Here is a 16,394-nt window from a genome sequence, read left to right as displayed (position 1 = left end):
TTTTTTTTTTTTTTTTTTTTTTTAAGATTTTATTTACTTATTTGAGAGAGTGCCCCTCAGCTGGGGGGGAGTGAGAGGCAGACTCCCCGCTGAGCAGGGAACCCTACATAGGGCTCAATCCCAGGACCCTGAGATCATGACCTGAGCTGAAGGCAGATGCTTAACTAAGCCACCCTGGCATCCCGTTTTTTATTTCATTTTTTAAAAAGATTTTATTTTTAAGTAATCTCTGTGCCCAATGTGGGGCTCAAATTCACAACTGACATCAAGAGTCATTTGTTCCACTGATTGAGCCACCCCTAGTCAGAAGCTTTATTTTTTTTTATTTTATTTTTAAAAAATATTTATTTATTTATTTGACAGAGAGAGACAGCCAGTGAGAGAGGAAACACAAGCAGGGTGAGTGGGAGAGGAAGAAGCAGGCTCCCAGCGGAGCAGGGAGCCTGATGTGGGGCTCTATCACGGGACCCTGGGATCACGCCCTGAGCTGAAGGCAGACGCTTAACGACTGAGCCACCCAGGTGCCCCTAGTCAGAAGCTTTAGAATCACTTTGGGTCTTTCTCTTCTTTCTCAAGATTTTCTTTTGGATTGTGTTCAAGACAGCATTAAACCTTGAGGGTAATACCTTCAAAGTTTAGTCTTCTCCGTATATTCAAATCTGTGTTCTCTTTAAGTGTTTGACTTGAGTGTTTTCCTGTAGAATTAATACACATTTGTTGTAAGTGCAACTCTTATTTCCAGTCACACTGGCCTTGCAGTTCCTTAAACATTTGGAGTTTTTGCCTCAGGGCTTTTACACTTGCTGATATCTCTGTCTGGAATTCCCCCCCCCCCCAGCGACCAACATGCCTTGCTTTTTTTCTGCACCCTTACGTATGTACGTGGCTTGTCGACTTACCACGTTTGTGTTTTTTGTTCCGCTGATACTCCCTAATGTGCCCCTCCTTCCATCGCTGCCCCTTATACCCTTCTTTATTTTCTTCATAATATTTATTGCTACTTTTTTCTGTACTAGAATGTAAATGCCAGTTCTCTGAGGGCAGGACTTTTTCTCATTCATTCCCATATTTTAGTGCCCAGAATAGTGTTTAGCACAGTCTGTTGAATGAGGAAGTGACTTTAGTGTACAATTGATTTTTATCTTAGCCCTTTGGTAAATTGTTAATAGTGGCATATTTATTGATATCTAGAAAAGATGGTTGTTGCAGGTAAATTCTGCATGTTTTGGTTTTAAGAGATCTTTGCAGGCATGGTGAGAAATGTCCTAACATCTCATAGTCTTTCTTGACATCTTTTACAAATGTATAGTACATCTCAGATGTATGCTCAGATTTCCATCTGGACATCAGGTACCTTAGAACACTAGGTGATGAAACGGATTATTTGGGACATTACCAGTCACTGGTATAGGTAGCCTTGTTAGAAATAGCATCCCCCCCCCAATAATAAAAACCAAACACAAACTTAAATTCAAGTAGATGTAAAAGATGAGATCAGCCTTGGTAGGGAGACTCCCAGGAAAAAGGCCAACTGGGCTTTTCCCTATTACTATGGAGACCATTAACCGGCACTGTAATTCCTGAACCTGCCCTTTTACAAGGTTCTATGGAAATGAATTAACTTTAACACCTTTTAAGATATTGATCTTAATGATCTTTTACAGGCAGATCCAGTTCCTAATGGTTTGCGAGCTTTGCCAGTTTTCTATGCCTGCACAGTTGGAATAAACCTTTTTTCCATCATGTATACTGGAGCACCTTGTAAGTACATATCAAAATATTTAAATGTGAATTTAAAGTTGTTTATAAAACTTGCATTAAATGCCCAATTTACCCCTTTTTGCTTTACAGGGCTGAAATCTCCTAGAAGGTGGCTGGCCTGCGCCCATTTCAGAAGGCTGCAGGCTAGTGTATGCTGAGTTAACCTAGATAGTTTTTCAACCAAAGAGACCTGCTCAGATTCTAAATCACTACAGACCTTTACTCTTTAGTCTTCACAGGATCCACCACCGATAATATGACCTTCTCCTTCCCTTTCTCCTATCTATGCTAAAAATACTGGAAGTGATATTGACCTCAACTACTGACTACTGAAGAGTAATTAGTTATATTTGGTCTTCAATAATCAGTCATTTAGGACTCGTTTGCTGGATATTCTCATTTTTCTCTCCCAAATGGAGCTACCTTTGTTTTTAAGCACTAAATTTACTTCCCTGAATCTGCTTGAATGAGAAGAGTTGGGATGTTTAACAACTGGCCTAAGTGCACTTGGAAGAAGAATTCATGCAGCTAAGAGGAAAAATAATTTGTGAGGCTATAAAGATTGAAATGATTGCTTTTATTTTGAGACTAAGGCAAAGCATGGATTAAATTATGATACGTGTTTAATTTAGCAACTGAAAAAGATCAATCACTTGTAACTTAAAGGACAGTACATGCTTTGATCAGTTCAGTTTTGCTATATAGGGTCATTTGACTTGATGGTCAACTCAGTGGCTTTTGACCTTTTGACTGTGACCCACTGGAAAAAATACATTGTACATTGCTGCCCAAGACTCCCATGTAGAGAAAGAGAGGAAGGAAAACCAGAATAGTATTTTGAAGCTACTTATGTTACTATGTGCTGTGCACTCATATTTTCAGATAATTCTCTAGCTTTTTTAATGCTCATTGGGGCCCACTAAATTGATTACTTTTCTGACTAATGGACTGTAACTTGCTTCTTAAACTTCACTGAAGTAATAAGTCACTGACCAAAAATGGAATTAGCTAAGTATTTTTAACCTTGTCTTTATTCCTGGAATAATTAGGAAAGAGAATGGACAACTTTATGAGAATATTGATCTTACTTAGGGGATGCTAGACTCCTTTCCAAATGGTACGGGCAAAGAAAAGCTTCCATGCTACATTTCGTTCTGTTTTAAATTGAGTTCTTTCTTTGTGCTAAACCAAAGTCTCCCATGAGGCTCTAAGCACTGATGTTTTATCTGGTAGCAGTAAAGCTCATAGTTCAGTGAAATTAGAAACTTAAACTTTCATTTTTGAAAAAGGAACTTGGGATATTTTTGTTCTGTTCTTTGCGGATCATTTATAAGAAAAATTTCCCTTTTCGTTTCCCCTTTTTGACTTGGAACGCAGGCAAATTTAAATTGTGATAGAGATTGATTAAATTTCATGTATGTTTTAGTTTGTGTGACCAAATACATGGTTAGAATTGATAGGAATTAAAATGGAAAGATTTATAGTCACTATAGAACTTTAGTTTTGAAGGGACCACAATTTATATCTTATTTTTAAATATTAATCATTGGGGGGGCAATAGATTTTCCATTTTATAAGTACTTTAATTCCTAATCAGAAGAAAGCAAAAGAACTGCAGGTAGCTGCGCTATTCTTGGATGAATTATAGAGCGTTATAACGTCTTTTAGGCTTAAATAGAATTCTGTAGTGCTTTGCTTCTGTTATTAGTCTAGGCTAGTGGCTTGGAGCCTGTTGGCATTTAAGTGATAAGCAGATGAGGACTGATATTAATGATCCCAAAGCCAGGTGAAAAGTAGGCAAGTCTCTAAGATATGGCTGTTAATGAAATTACCACTAAACTATTTTCTTCTTGTGAAAGATAGCCCTTTGAACTATTCTTATCTTTTGATAGATAATATTCTGATTTTCTATATCTTAGTTTGATAATGTCTCCTAAGAGATAATCTTGTTAAAGGATTTTACTGGAGGGTAATAACAATGGATGTGATAACTTCCACAGAGAATTCTGTCAGAATGACAAATATGACTCTTGGGGCCCCTCTCTTTTTTTAACATCAAAATCTGTATGTGCAAACATAATGTGTGGCAGCTACCATCTGGAGGCTGGGAGTGGAGCGCTTCCATTTTTTTCATAGCTAGTTGCAGATCCTCAGAGTATAGTGATCCTTATTACCTTCTAAGTAAGAAAGGAAAAAAGCAAGTTTTTGAAGGAGTTGGGGAGACTTGAATCTAGCAGGTGTGGAGAGTGGGCCAGAGGTGGAGTTGTGGGTTTCAGATGACCATGGGATTTTTCTCCCCTCCTGAATTTGTGTAGTCATGAGCACAATAAAAACCCTGTGGACCTAAGGCTGGCAGCAGTTATAAAGGGTGATGGGCTGGCTTGGGGAACCCCCGAGTCCCCAGAGGAGGGTTTACACATTGTTGCAGGGGGCTGTTGCCCTGGGGTTTTCAAGATGCACCATTTTATTTCCTAGTGCTGGGCTTTGACAAACTTCCTCTGTGGGGCACCATCCTCATCTCGGTGGGATGTGCAGTTTTCTGTGCCCTTATCGTCTGGTTCTTTGTATGTCCCAGGATGAAGAGAAAAATCGAACGTAAGTAACAAATTATAGCAGAACATTTTAACTAGCAATGTGCTTGTTTTTTGTGTGATCACTTAATAAAAATCCGCTATTTGGATAGATTGACAAAGTCAAAAATTTAAAAGAGATTTCAGGAGATGGGTTTATTGTCCAAACTACGGTTTTATTGACTTGAAATGACCTGAGGCCTACTCATAAGGAATCATTGACATATATTGGGGGCAAACTGGTCATTTAATCTACCTCGACATCAGTTGCTGGTGACAGAAATACACAGAGAAGTAGCTTAACATTACTTGGGAATTGTGAGGTTATCTTAATGTGTAATAAGGGGCAGGTACAAAGTATTTTCAAGGAGAGAACTTTCTCCTAACTACATATATGTGTAACTTCAGATTTAGACCTGCAAAGCTAAGTCACATATTTATATCTAACTTTAGATTTGGTTAATTCTCATAATTGTCGCACAAATTCTAGAGGTAGATATTTTCCAGTGTTAATGTGAAGGAATCATTTAGACCATTTAGAGTGTCATTAAATATGGAGTAAATTTTGTTAGTGTCACTCTCATTTATTTTTTTATTTTTTATTTTTTTATTTTTTTATTTTTTATTTTTATTTTTTTTAAGATTTTATTTATTTATTCGATAGAGACAGCCAGCGAGAGAGGGAACACAAGCAGGGGGAGTAGGAGAGGAAGAAGCAGGCTCATAGTGGAAGAGCCTGATGTGGGGCTCGATCCCATAACGCCAGGATCACGCCCTGAGCCGAAGGCAGAAGCTTAACCGCTGTGCCACCCAGGCGCCCCTATTTTTTTATTTTTTTTTAAAGATTTTATTTATTTATTCGACAGAGATAGAGACAGCCAGCGAGAGAGGGAACACAAGCAGGGGAGTGGGAGAGGAAGAAGCAGGCTCATAGCAGAGGAGCCTGATGTGGGGCTCGATCCCATAACGCCGGGCTCACGCCCTGAGCCGAAGGCAGACGCTTAACCGCTGTGCCACCCAGGCGCCCCAGTGTCACTCTCATTTAAATCTTGTATTCGTTTCCTTACTGGCTGAGATCTGTTAAAGTAATCTTTTTCTGCCCTTTTCATCTGCAAATGCTTGCTTAGTGATTTCATTTGCCACTGGGAAGTGGAGGAATGCACACACTGCAGGGCCACTAGGAAGAGTGCTGCGTCATGCAACTGACGCAGATTTAACAGATTTAAATCTGAGAGGCTCTGGTCTGTGCTAGTCTGCTTGTGCTGTGCGCACAGTGGGAATGAGGCTTGCGTGACTTCCTGACCTCATTTTTCCCCCAGTCTGGGAGAAGAGAAGACAAGTCTTGCTAGTGTTTTATAGTCTATAGCATGGTTGTGCTGCCTGAATGAACGTGTAAACGTACTGGGCATTGGTAGACTGGGCGGAAGATATTCCTGCCTAGTCATGGCATTTAGAACCATAAGGCGGAACATTAAAGCACATGTCTGTTTTACAGAGATGGGAATTCAAGTTGTCATCTTTAGTTGCCTGTATTGAGCTGTGTTCCTTTGCTTGAACTTCTGAACTGAAATTTGGGGCATTCCTTTTTTAAAAAGAACATGAATTAGATGCATTGTAAATTTTCAATCTGTCCACCTCATGCTTGAGGTACCTTTTACCTCAGAATGGGTCAGCAGGGAGCTAGGAATAGTTCTTATTCTTGTAAAATCAAAACCTTTGTTTTATGAAGGAGAAGAATACACAACAGAGCCCATAAAACCTTAAACATTTTACTGTCTCGCCCTTTACTGAAAAAGTTTGTGGCGTCTGAAACATTGCTGATTTCTTCCCAAAGGAAAGATATGGCAAGTGAAGCAGACAGGGAAAATCATCCTGAACTCTCACTGAAATATATTACTTTGAGATGGATTTTTTTGAGGTGGGGGAGAGGGAAGATGTGGAATGAGTTAGTTTGGTCAAAACCAAACCAAAAAAAAAAAAACCCCTTTTTTTCTAGGAGAAATAAAGTCTAGTCCTTCTGAAAGCCCTTTAATGGAAAAAAAGAATAGCTTGAAAGAAGATCACGAAGAAACAAAGTTGTCTCTCAGTGATATTGAAACCAGGAATCCTGTTTCTGAGGTAGGATCTGCCACTGTGCCCCTCCGGGCTGTGGTGGAGGAGAGAACAGTCTCATTCAAACTTGGAGACTTAGAGGAAGCTCCAGAGCGCGAGAGGCTTCCCAGCGTGGATCTGAAAGAGGAAACCAGCATAGACAGCACCATGAATGGTGAGTGGAGTTTCTTCAGTGGGGGAAATAAGAGTTTTATTTTGTTACCTGTGTTGGGGAGGGGGCTCACTGTTTGGACCTGATGCTGTTTTTAATGTTACTGTTTTGGTCTTGGCCAGGGGCGGTGCAGTTGCCTAATGGGAACCTTGTTCAGTTCAATCAAGCCGTCAGTAACCAGATAAACTCCAGTGGGCACTATCAGTATCACACCGTGCATAAAGATTCTGGCTTATACAAAGAGCTGCTCCATAAATTACATCTTGCCAAGGTGGGCGACTGCATGGGAGACTCTGGCGACAAACCCTTGAGGCGCAATAATAGCTATACTTCCTACACCATGGCAATCTGTGGCATGCCTCTGGATTCATTCCGTGCCAAAGAAGGTGAACAGAAAGGTGAAGAAATGGAGAAGCTGACATGGCCTAATGCAGACAGCAAGAAGCGAATTCGAATGGACAGTTACACCAGTTACTGCAATGCTGTGTCTGACATTCACTCAGCATCCGAGATGGACATGAGTGTCAAGGCAGAGATGGGTCTGGGTGACAGAAAAGGAAGTAGCGGCTCTCTAGAAGAATGGTATGACCAGGATAAACCAGAGGTGTCTCTCCTCTTCCAGTTCCTGCAGATCCTTACAGCCTGCTTTGGGTCATTCGCCCATGGTGGAAATGACGTCAGGTCAGTTGACTTGGAATCTCAGCATCACGCTTTCTATTTTTGTACCACCTTATTCCTTTTATAAGGCTATGCTTGTGGCTTTGGTGCCATACCCCCCATGGGGACACGAATAAGCTAGAGAGGATGAGGTAATAGCAGTTATTGACTTAATAACAGGCAATAAAATTTTTCTTAGAGCGGTGCCTGACTGGCTCAGTCAGTGGAACATTCAACTCTTGATCTCAGTTGTAAGTTTGAGCCCCGAGTTGGGTGTAGAGATTACTTAAAATCTAAAAAAAAATTTTTTTTTTGTTTTTCCTTTAGAGATAGATTACAAAGAATGTTTAAAAAAATTTTTTTTTTCCTCTCGAGAAATTACAAAGAATGTTTCTGTAGGTGATAAACACAGGTATTCTTCATGGAGAGGTCTTGTCTATCAAGATAGGATCCAGTTCTGTGATAGTAAATTCTGTGAATACTGAGATGAAAAGCTTAAAAATCTGTGCCCTAGGGAATGAATTTGGAGGTTGTCGGCCTTAGTTCTGTGGTTTGTAAACTGGTCATTGGAACCTGAGTTGTTCTAGGCTACCTGTTGGAAGATAGGCCACCAAATGCATGGGATTCTTCTCTGAGAATAGCTTTCATTTTCTTCTATGTATGTTGGGATTCCATTTATTTCTGTTGAAAGATTGTTTGCTTAAATGAGCTTGACAGCTTTGTTTTAAATTATCTAGTAGGTCATTTAGCAAATGATCTTGCCAAGTTCTAGTTCTGCCTGAAAAATCATCTTTGTCCTCTTTTATCTTTCAGCAATGCCATCGGTCCTCTTGTTGCCTTGTATCTGGTTTATGACACAGGAGATGTTTCTCCAAAAGTAGCAACACCAATATGGCTTCTGCTCTATGGTGGAGTTGGTATTTGTATTGGTCTGTGGGTTTGGGGAAGGAGAGTTATCCAGACCATGGGGAAAGATCTCACACCAATCACACCTTCTAGGTAAGTTGGCAAAGCAAGTCTTAGGCTAATGCTCATTTTCTTAGGATACATAATACCGTGTAGTGTTACCACACAAATTTTCAGCTAGTGTATCCCGAGCTTGTATAAGTTCCTGACGTTACTCTCATCGTTGTGAAATTTTTTGATTTTACATGTTGTCTGGCCCTTAAACATAATTTTGGTCAAATATTCATCTCCAGTGGTCTCTTAATAATACAGCTTTTCTGAGAAAGGTGTGTGTGTGTGGAGTGAATAGCTCTGTATGCTTGTTCTTTGTTTGTTTTTACTTGATAGCTGAGACTGATGTTTATTAAATTCTTCAAAATAGAAGTGTAAACTTTAGTAATGGGCTTCTAGAAACCCTTAAAACCCCAAAATGTTAGAGAAGATGGAAGAGGGCCTGATTTAAAGTAGATTTCAGGGGTGCCTGGGTGGCTCAGATGGTTAAGGTCGGCCTTCTGCTCAGGTCGTGATCCAGCCCCACATTGGGCTGCCGGCTCAGTGGGGAGTCTGCTTCTCCCTCTCCCACTTCCTCTTCCCACTCCTCCACTTGTGCTCTCTTTCTCTCAAATGAATAATGAATAAATGAAATCTTAAAACAGATTTCAGGAGCTATAGCAAATTAAAGATGTTAGTGAAGGTTTTGTCACTGAATAGAGCGTAGTAAGATTGTGTTAACTTTGGGGTGATGTTAGCTTATAAAAAATGAGCTTCCATTCTTGACAAGTAATGTTCTTATGTCTACAGTGGCTTCAGTATTGAACTGGCATCTGCCCTCACGGTGGTAATTGCATCAAATATTGGTCTTCCCATCAGTACAACACATTGTAAAGTAAGTGTAATGTATACGTACTGTGTCTATTGAATGATTCTAGTAATATGGAGAGGTTTGTTTTTAAGTGTGATACTGTGGTTTAGAAAGTTTTATGCAGTCGGAGTCTTGAAGAGTTCACAGATTTAGGACAAATGACTGCAATAATGTGAAGGCTTACAGTTTACAATTCCTTGGGTCTAGTACTCTTACTTAAGCCAATAATGTATGTTCTCACCAAATGATGGCAAAAGTCCTTTTACATATAGTTAGCCCGTCTGTGAGGCATGTTGGGCTGTTGAAGGGCAGCGTTATTTATAGAAGGCGCATATTCATAGCCTCAGAATTGAAGTACTGAGAATCTTGTTGAATTCTGAAGTTGCCTGATGGCCATGTAATAACTATAGAAAAAGGAAGAAACTGGCTCCCTTAAGGCAATTTTAGTTGGTTCATCATGGAGCCTGTGAGTCATCCTTTTTCTTCTAGGTATCTCCAGGTGATTGGCTGTGAAGTCTATATCTGTCCTCTAAAATGGTGTTTGGAAAACCTGAAACTTAATATATTAAAACAGTTCATTATTAAAGCAGTTGATTAGAATGCCAGTAGCTCAGGGGTACCTGGGTGGCTCAGTCGTTAAGCGTCTGCCTTTGGCTCAGGGCGTGATCCTGGCGTTAATGGAATCGAGCTCGGTATCAGGCTCCTCCACTGGGAGCCTGCTTCTTCCTCTCCCACTCCCCCTGCTTGTGTTCCCTCTCTCTCTGGCTGTGTCTCTCTCTGTCAAATAAATAAATAAAATCTTCTAAAAAAAAAAATGCCAGTAGCTCAGGAGACAGAAAGGAAGTGTTCTCATTCTTTTTTTTTTTTTTTTTAAAGATTTTATTATTTATTCGACAGAGATAGAGACAGCCAGCGAGAGAGGGAACACAAGCAGGGGGAGAGGGAGAGGAAGAAGCAGGCTCATAGCAGAGGAGCCTGACGTGGGGCTCGATCCCATAACGCCGGGATCACGCCCTGAGCCGAAGGCAGACGCTTAACCGCTGTGCCACCCAGGCGCCCCGGAAGTGTTCTCATTCTTGTATTTTACCCCAATTACCACAGATGTAGTGACTGGACTTTTATATTGCCTTCCTCTTCCCACGAGTAATCTGCTTCTTATCCTGTTAGAAACCTCCTTTCATGGAATCAGTTTCATCAGCAGTTTGGGGCTCCTTACCTATGTAAGATCATGTGTCTGTTACCAAAATACCATTGGCTTTTATAAACCAGTTTCCTTGATCCCTTTTCTCTGCTAGGTGGGCTCTGTTGTATCCGTTGGCTGGCTCCGATCCAAAAAGGCTGTTGACTGGCGACTCTTCCGCAACATATTTATGGCCTGGTTTGTTACCGTCCCCATCTCTGGCGTTATCAGTGCTGCTATTATGGCAGTCTTCAAATATGTCATCCTCAGACCGTGAAGCTGTTTGAGATTAAAATTCGTGTTGATGTTTGGGGCCACCTTACACATTCCTGCTCCTTTGAAGAAGGACCAGTGTTACAGAAGACCGACAAAGAGTCTTTTTAAAGTTTGGGAGCTGTGGGAGGGAAGTGTTACTTGTGCTATAATTGCTTTTGTGCTAAATATGACTTGTCTCAAAATTAGCTATGTAAAATAGCCAGGTTTCCACTGGTTCCTATTGAGGTCCCTTTTCCTTTTGGGCTGTGAATTCCTGTACATAATTCTCTACTTTTGTATCAGGCTTCAATTCCATTATGTTTTAATGTTGTCTCTGAAGATAACTTGTGATTTTTTTTTTTTTTTTTTTAAACAACCATTCAGAGCCATTTGACACAGTGCTCTGCCTTGGTGGTTTCACCAGCTTCTGCCCTAACATGCACAGGGACTTAACAACAAGCATAACTGAAGCTTCCCTTGTAGTCTCTTAGAGAAATAGAGCCATTTTTACTCTGCCCTCCTGTCGGTAGTGGCAGGTTCCATTGGCATATGTGGGAACTTCTTATAGGGACGAGGTTCTTTGGACACAGTGAAATTTAAGTTAGTAGTAACTTCTTTGCAAGCAATTTATTGACTGTTTTTGCTAAAAAGAAGTAGGAAGAAAAGCCTTTTGGCAGTCTTGGTTATTTCTTTATGATTTCTGGCAGTGTGGGATGGATGAATGGAGTGGAATATGAACTTTGGGCAAGTTAAATGGGACAGCCTTCCATGTTCATCTGTCTACCTCTTAACTGAATAAAAAAGCCTACAGTTTTTAGAAAATTTTGTTCTCATGGTTTTTGTTCATACTTGTGGCATCTGGGCTTCCAAATCAGTTAGCCCTATGCATTAGGAGAGTGTGAGTATCTTAAATGAGAACTAAATTTCCACTTAAATTTCCCCACTCCTCCCTGTTAAGTTTCTTGTGATCCCAGAATATACATGACTTAACTCCATAGGTACAAAGCTGTTTGACATTTTTCCTTGTAATAGCACAGCCTAGACACTTTCACGTTAGCGTGTGTAAATGTACTCATTGACAGCCACAAAGTTCCTGTTTGGACTATTTTACCATATCCTTATTTAGAATGTTACTAGCTTTGCTATTATGAAGGATGTTAAGATGGGTGGGGTGTGTATGTGTGTGTGTAGCTCAGCTTATTTAAAAATTCTCAGTGTTGGATTCTTCAGTCTTGACCCATTATCTCTTTTACCTTTGATCAGAACAGTTAATGAAAAGTACATTGCTTTGCAAACTAGGTTGATGGTTCTTGTCCTGAGAGTTGTGTTTTAGGAAGATGCTTTTGAGAAGCCACACTGTACCACATAAAGGTAAGCTTGCCTGACCTATGCCTGAGAGAGATTAGATCACTGGTTGGGTACATGCCATAGACTTGCTTAGTCAGTGTTCACCATTTAAGGTCAGGCACTGTGCTAAGCTTTTAAATACATTTAATCCTCAAGACCTCTTTGAGTAGGTCTTCATCCCTCTCTTACAGGTGATAGAACCGGCCTGGGGAGCTGTGTCTTTCCCAGTATTACGTGTTAGCAGAGAATGGTCATCAGTTGTAGCCTTTGGGGCTGGCTGAAAGTAGCCTTTTGATTTATTTTTTTTAATTTTTATTTATTTTTTATTTGAGGAAGGAGGGAGGGGGGCTCTGTATGGTAAAGGATAATTTAGCATTAATCCCTGAACGGAAGGTTTTGACAGAGACGCTCCTGAATTTTGGTATTGGTTTCCTTTCCTGATGGTAAATGACCTCACACAAGCCTCGATCCTGTCTTCTCTGTGATTAAATGAATAGTAACCCTCCTCAACATTTTCCTCTTGGCTTGGGAGAAAACAGTTGAGAAAATACTTGAATCAAGGATGTGTTTCTCTTCCTAGAGCAGCTAGGTGTGGGTCAGAGGAACCCGAAGAGCTAAGAAGAGACCAGAGGGACTTTGTATTTCCATATATAGTAATATCTACCGTGGGCGGGGGATATGTGCTCCGGAGAGCCTTGGTCTGTTTCTTGGGCATAGAGGTTGCCTTTTTTTAAATAGAAAGGTTTTAAAATCAAGGTTATATGTGTGCATGTTAAGGAGTCATGTGATTCAACAAGGCTTATAACAAAAATGGGTCTCCCACCACCATTTCTGTCTGTCCTGATGCTGCAACACTCAGTCCCTTTTGGTATTTATCTCAGCGTCGCTGAATGCTATACGTTTGTATAACTACTTGGCCCTTCCAGCTTTTGGCTCTTGACTTCCATAGTGGTAAGTGATGTGTAGTTTTAGTCATCTTCAACTTTTGCCATACGCAGACCCTATCTCACTTTCACTGTATAGTTGGGTCTTAACTTTGCTAAGGTAGTGTAGTATTTATAAGCCGTTACTGAGTTGCTGAGTCTTAATATATTGTAATCACTTTTCTTGTACAACTTTTTTTCCCTGGAGTAGTCTTTCTAGGTTCTTGTCACTTATCAGTCCAGTACCAGTTGTCTTTTTTTTTTTTTTCTTTTTAAAGATTTTATTTATTTGGGAGAGAAGGGGAGGGAGAAGCACACTCCCCGCTGAGCAGGGAGCCCGACACAGGGCTCTATCCCAGGACTCCAGGATCATGACCTGAGCTGAAGGCAGATGCTTAACTGACTGAGCCACCCAGGTGCCCCTCTGGGAGTTTCTTTTATCTCCTTTGTTAGGCTTCCTATTTACTGAGGTCCTGTGTTTGTTTTCTTGGTTTATTCCNCCCCCTCTCCTTTCCCTTCCCTCTCCTTTCCCTTTCCTTTCCCTTTCCTTTCCCTTTTCTTTCCCTTTTCTTTCCCTTTTCTTTCTTCTTTTTATTTATTTGAGAGAGCACAAGCCAGGTTGAGGGGCAGAGGGAGAAGCAGACTCCTCACTGAACAGGGAGCCCAATATGGGGCTTGATCCTGGGACGCTGGGGTCATGACCTGAGGTGAAGGCAGATGCTTTAACTGATTGAGCCACCCAGGCGCCCCTATTCACTTGTTTTCATGGACAACACCTTGTAGCAATTTCCTGGGAAGAGTGTTGGGGAGGATTTTTGGGGGGACCTTGCACATCTGGACATGCTTTTATTATATGTTCACATTTAGTTGAAAATTTGAGTATAGGATCTAGGTTTGAAATGATTTCTCTTGAATATTGAAGGCATTGCTTTCAGTGCTGCTGTGGAAGAAGTCTGAAACCTATTTTATGTGTACATGACCCATCTTTCTGGAGGCTTGTTAGGATTTTTAGTCCTTAGTGTTGGAAAACTGACAGTGAAGAGTTGCTTTTCAGTTGACTGAGTACTCCACTGAGTCTAGAAAACAACATTTTTCAATTCTAGCAACTTCCTGAATTAATTTGATACCTTTTTTTTGGGGGGGGGAACTTTTTAAGCTACCCAGCTGGTCCTAATTTCTGACTGTTTTGTTTAGTACATTTTTCTGTTTCTCTGACCTTGTCTTTTTTTTTTTTTTTTTGAGAGATGCCCTTAACTCTCCTGTCTAATCCTATTAAAATTCCTGTTTCTTTCTGATTTCCAAAACCTTAAAAAAATAGCATCTTATTAATGGATGCAATCAGTATCTCTTCTTTGAGGATATTGGTGGTAATTAAAACGTTTTTCTTCCTGTTTTTCACTCTGGCTTTTCACTCTAGTCTCTAATGCCAGTGGTTTTCCTTAGTGGCCTGGTGATCTCTGTTCATTTCCTATTTATAAGAGTGAAGCACTAAAATGCTGGTGGGAAGCTCCGAATGTGTGGGTGGGACTGTGGGGCCTTTGTCTTGGGCACCTGCGTTCTGTGTTGTCACAGTAGGGGGCGTTGCTGCTGGCCAGGGATGTTGCTGTGAACGCTCTACAGTACACAGGGCAGCCCCGACAGCACAGAATTACCTGATCTAAAATGTCAAGTCTGAGGCTGAGAGACCCGGGTGTAGGGTGGTCTGGTTAGACTTTTTCCTTGGGAGAATCCCAGGAAAGAATCAGAAAGGTAAAGGCCTCACTGCTCAAAGGTCTGGCGCTCAGTGAGGGAAGAGGTCACTATGTATTTTCATCTCCCTGTGTCCGATACAGGCAGTCCTTGCTTTGTGTGGCTCCAGTGTGCATGAAAATCGATTACTGCAGTTTAGGTAAATAATAGCAGTCCCCCAACAACATGGTTCAGATTTCAGTTGTCCTGGTATATTCACTCTGAGAAACTGCATAAAGTACAAACTCGAATGCTGGCCCTTGAGTCCACAGATCACATTTACAAAAGAACAGACGTCCAGCACCATCAATGGCTTATCAGATCACTTCCTTCGAAGTCTGCTGGTGACAGCTTGCTGCTCATCTGTTGGTCAGTTTACTCACTGAGGACAGAGCTTTTGATGGTGTTGCCTCTTTTTCTCCTAGTGGGAGAGAGACATTGTAAGCTTTTAGCACTCCTGTTGAGTTATGCCCCAGATTCTCTGGGGCTTTTGAATGAAAATGTGAAAACTTGTGTTTTTACCATCAAACACAACTTCATTGATCAGCCAGTGGACAGGTTTATTTCAGCTTTTAATGGACTTTTGGATGGCTACTGATGCCACGATTGGAGATCTTGCAATTTCTGTAGCTGAGTTTGGAAGAAATGGGAAGCATCATGGCAGAAAGCAGTAATATGCAGTGTGGCAGAAACGTACTACACTGCAAATAGCCACGGGATTCAAATCGAACACGAATTGAGTTGTATTTGACCATGGGAAGGTTGCTGCTGCTGTTGGAGAGGTTCTGGACAGGCAGCTAGGGGAACTTCGAGAAGGTGAGCTTCTCAGTATAAATGAGCAAGTGATTGTGATGAAAACGGTATGGATGTCCCAGAAGTGGATGGCAGCCACAACTTCACAATAAGGAAATTCTTGGAGATATTCCAAAACATTTGATAAAGGCAAAATGTTGGAAGCTGATCCAAAACGTCGAATCCCAATATTTCTAATGTTTTAAATTAGTGGGCTAAATGAATAGTAGTTTTACTATTCTTTTTATTTCTGTACACATTTATAACTCAGTTTTTAATGTTTGGCAAATTTTTAGAATTCACAGGACAACCATCATTTTTCCTGTTGATTATGAGGTGGTTTTGCATGGTTTCAGCTTCCATTGTGTTTTATGGACCCACTCCTGTGCATAGTGAGGGCTGCCTGTATATTCCTTGCGTGTAATTCTTTTTTGCAATTTCCCAATCCGTGGACCCTCTCGTACCCTTTATAAAATAAACTTGAGTCTGATGCCACCTGGGAGACAGATGCCCGACCACAGTGTGGGGTAAACGATCTGGGGGCTTAACTGCTGCTGTTGAGAGAAAGAAGTTTAATTATGGAGATCTTTCAATGTACGTGAAAACAAGAGTATAATGAACCCTGTGTACTCTCTACCCATCATCCAGCTCCCAAGAACACTCAGTATTCTGCTATTGTTTCACCCCTTCTTTCTCGATTATTTATTGGAGTATTTTAAAGCAAATCCCAACCATAGCTTCTTACCTGTGAAATACTTTGGGATATGTCTAAATGATAGTGGGTGTTTGTTGGTTTTAAATGTTACCGCAGTGGGCCTTAACAGCTTCTTAGGCTTAGTCTTTCTGGTGTTAACCCCTCTTTCATGGTGTCTTCTGGTGGTACCATTTTCTCAGATTTCTGAGCCTTTTAGTGGCCAGCTTGGCTTCAGCCTCATCAGGTGTAACACATCTGCTTTCCTTGCCTAGCTTCTGTAGTTTGGTGGTTTTCAATTTATTTATTTGGTTTTTTTTTTTTTTAAAGATTTTATTTATTTGACAGAGATAGAGACAGCCAGAAAGAGAGGGAACACAAGCAGGGGGAGTGGGAGAGGGAAGCAGGCTCATAGCGGAG

The 16,394-nt window shown here is 40.8% G+C and overlaps 1 protein-coding gene across 1 annotated transcript in view; it reads left to right on the top strand.

Moving 5' to 3' along the window:
- SLC20A1 (solute carrier family 20 member 1) overlaps positions 1-11,315 on the top strand; it is a 16,090-nt gene extending 4,775 nt beyond the window's left edge. The window contains exons 5-11 of the mRNA XM_019807081.2: positions 1,665-1,761; positions 4,237-4,356; positions 6,328-6,597; positions 6,717-7,275; positions 8,065-8,250; positions 8,998-9,082; positions 10,354-11,315. Coding sequence (XP_019662640.1) covers positions 1,665-1,761; positions 4,237-4,356; positions 6,328-6,597; positions 6,717-7,275; positions 8,065-8,250; positions 8,998-9,082; positions 10,354-10,515 — 1,479 coding nt within the window. The 3' untranslated portion in view covers positions 10,516-11,315. The remainder of the gene's footprint in view (positions 1-1,664; positions 1,762-4,236; positions 4,357-6,327; positions 6,598-6,716; positions 7,276-8,064; positions 8,251-8,997; positions 9,083-10,353) is intronic.
- Positions 11,316-16,394: the final 5,079 nt, after the last annotated feature.

Source organism: Ailuropoda melanoleuca, chromosome 4, assembly GCF_002007445.2.
Source record: "Ailuropoda melanoleuca isolate Jingjing chromosome 4, ASM200744v2, whole genome shotgun sequence".
Lineage (NCBI taxonomy): Eukaryota > Metazoa > Chordata > Mammalia > Carnivora > Ursidae > Ailuropoda > Ailuropoda melanoleuca.
Note: the sequence above shows the minus strand (reverse complement) of the source record. Positions and strands in the feature narration are given on the sequence as shown.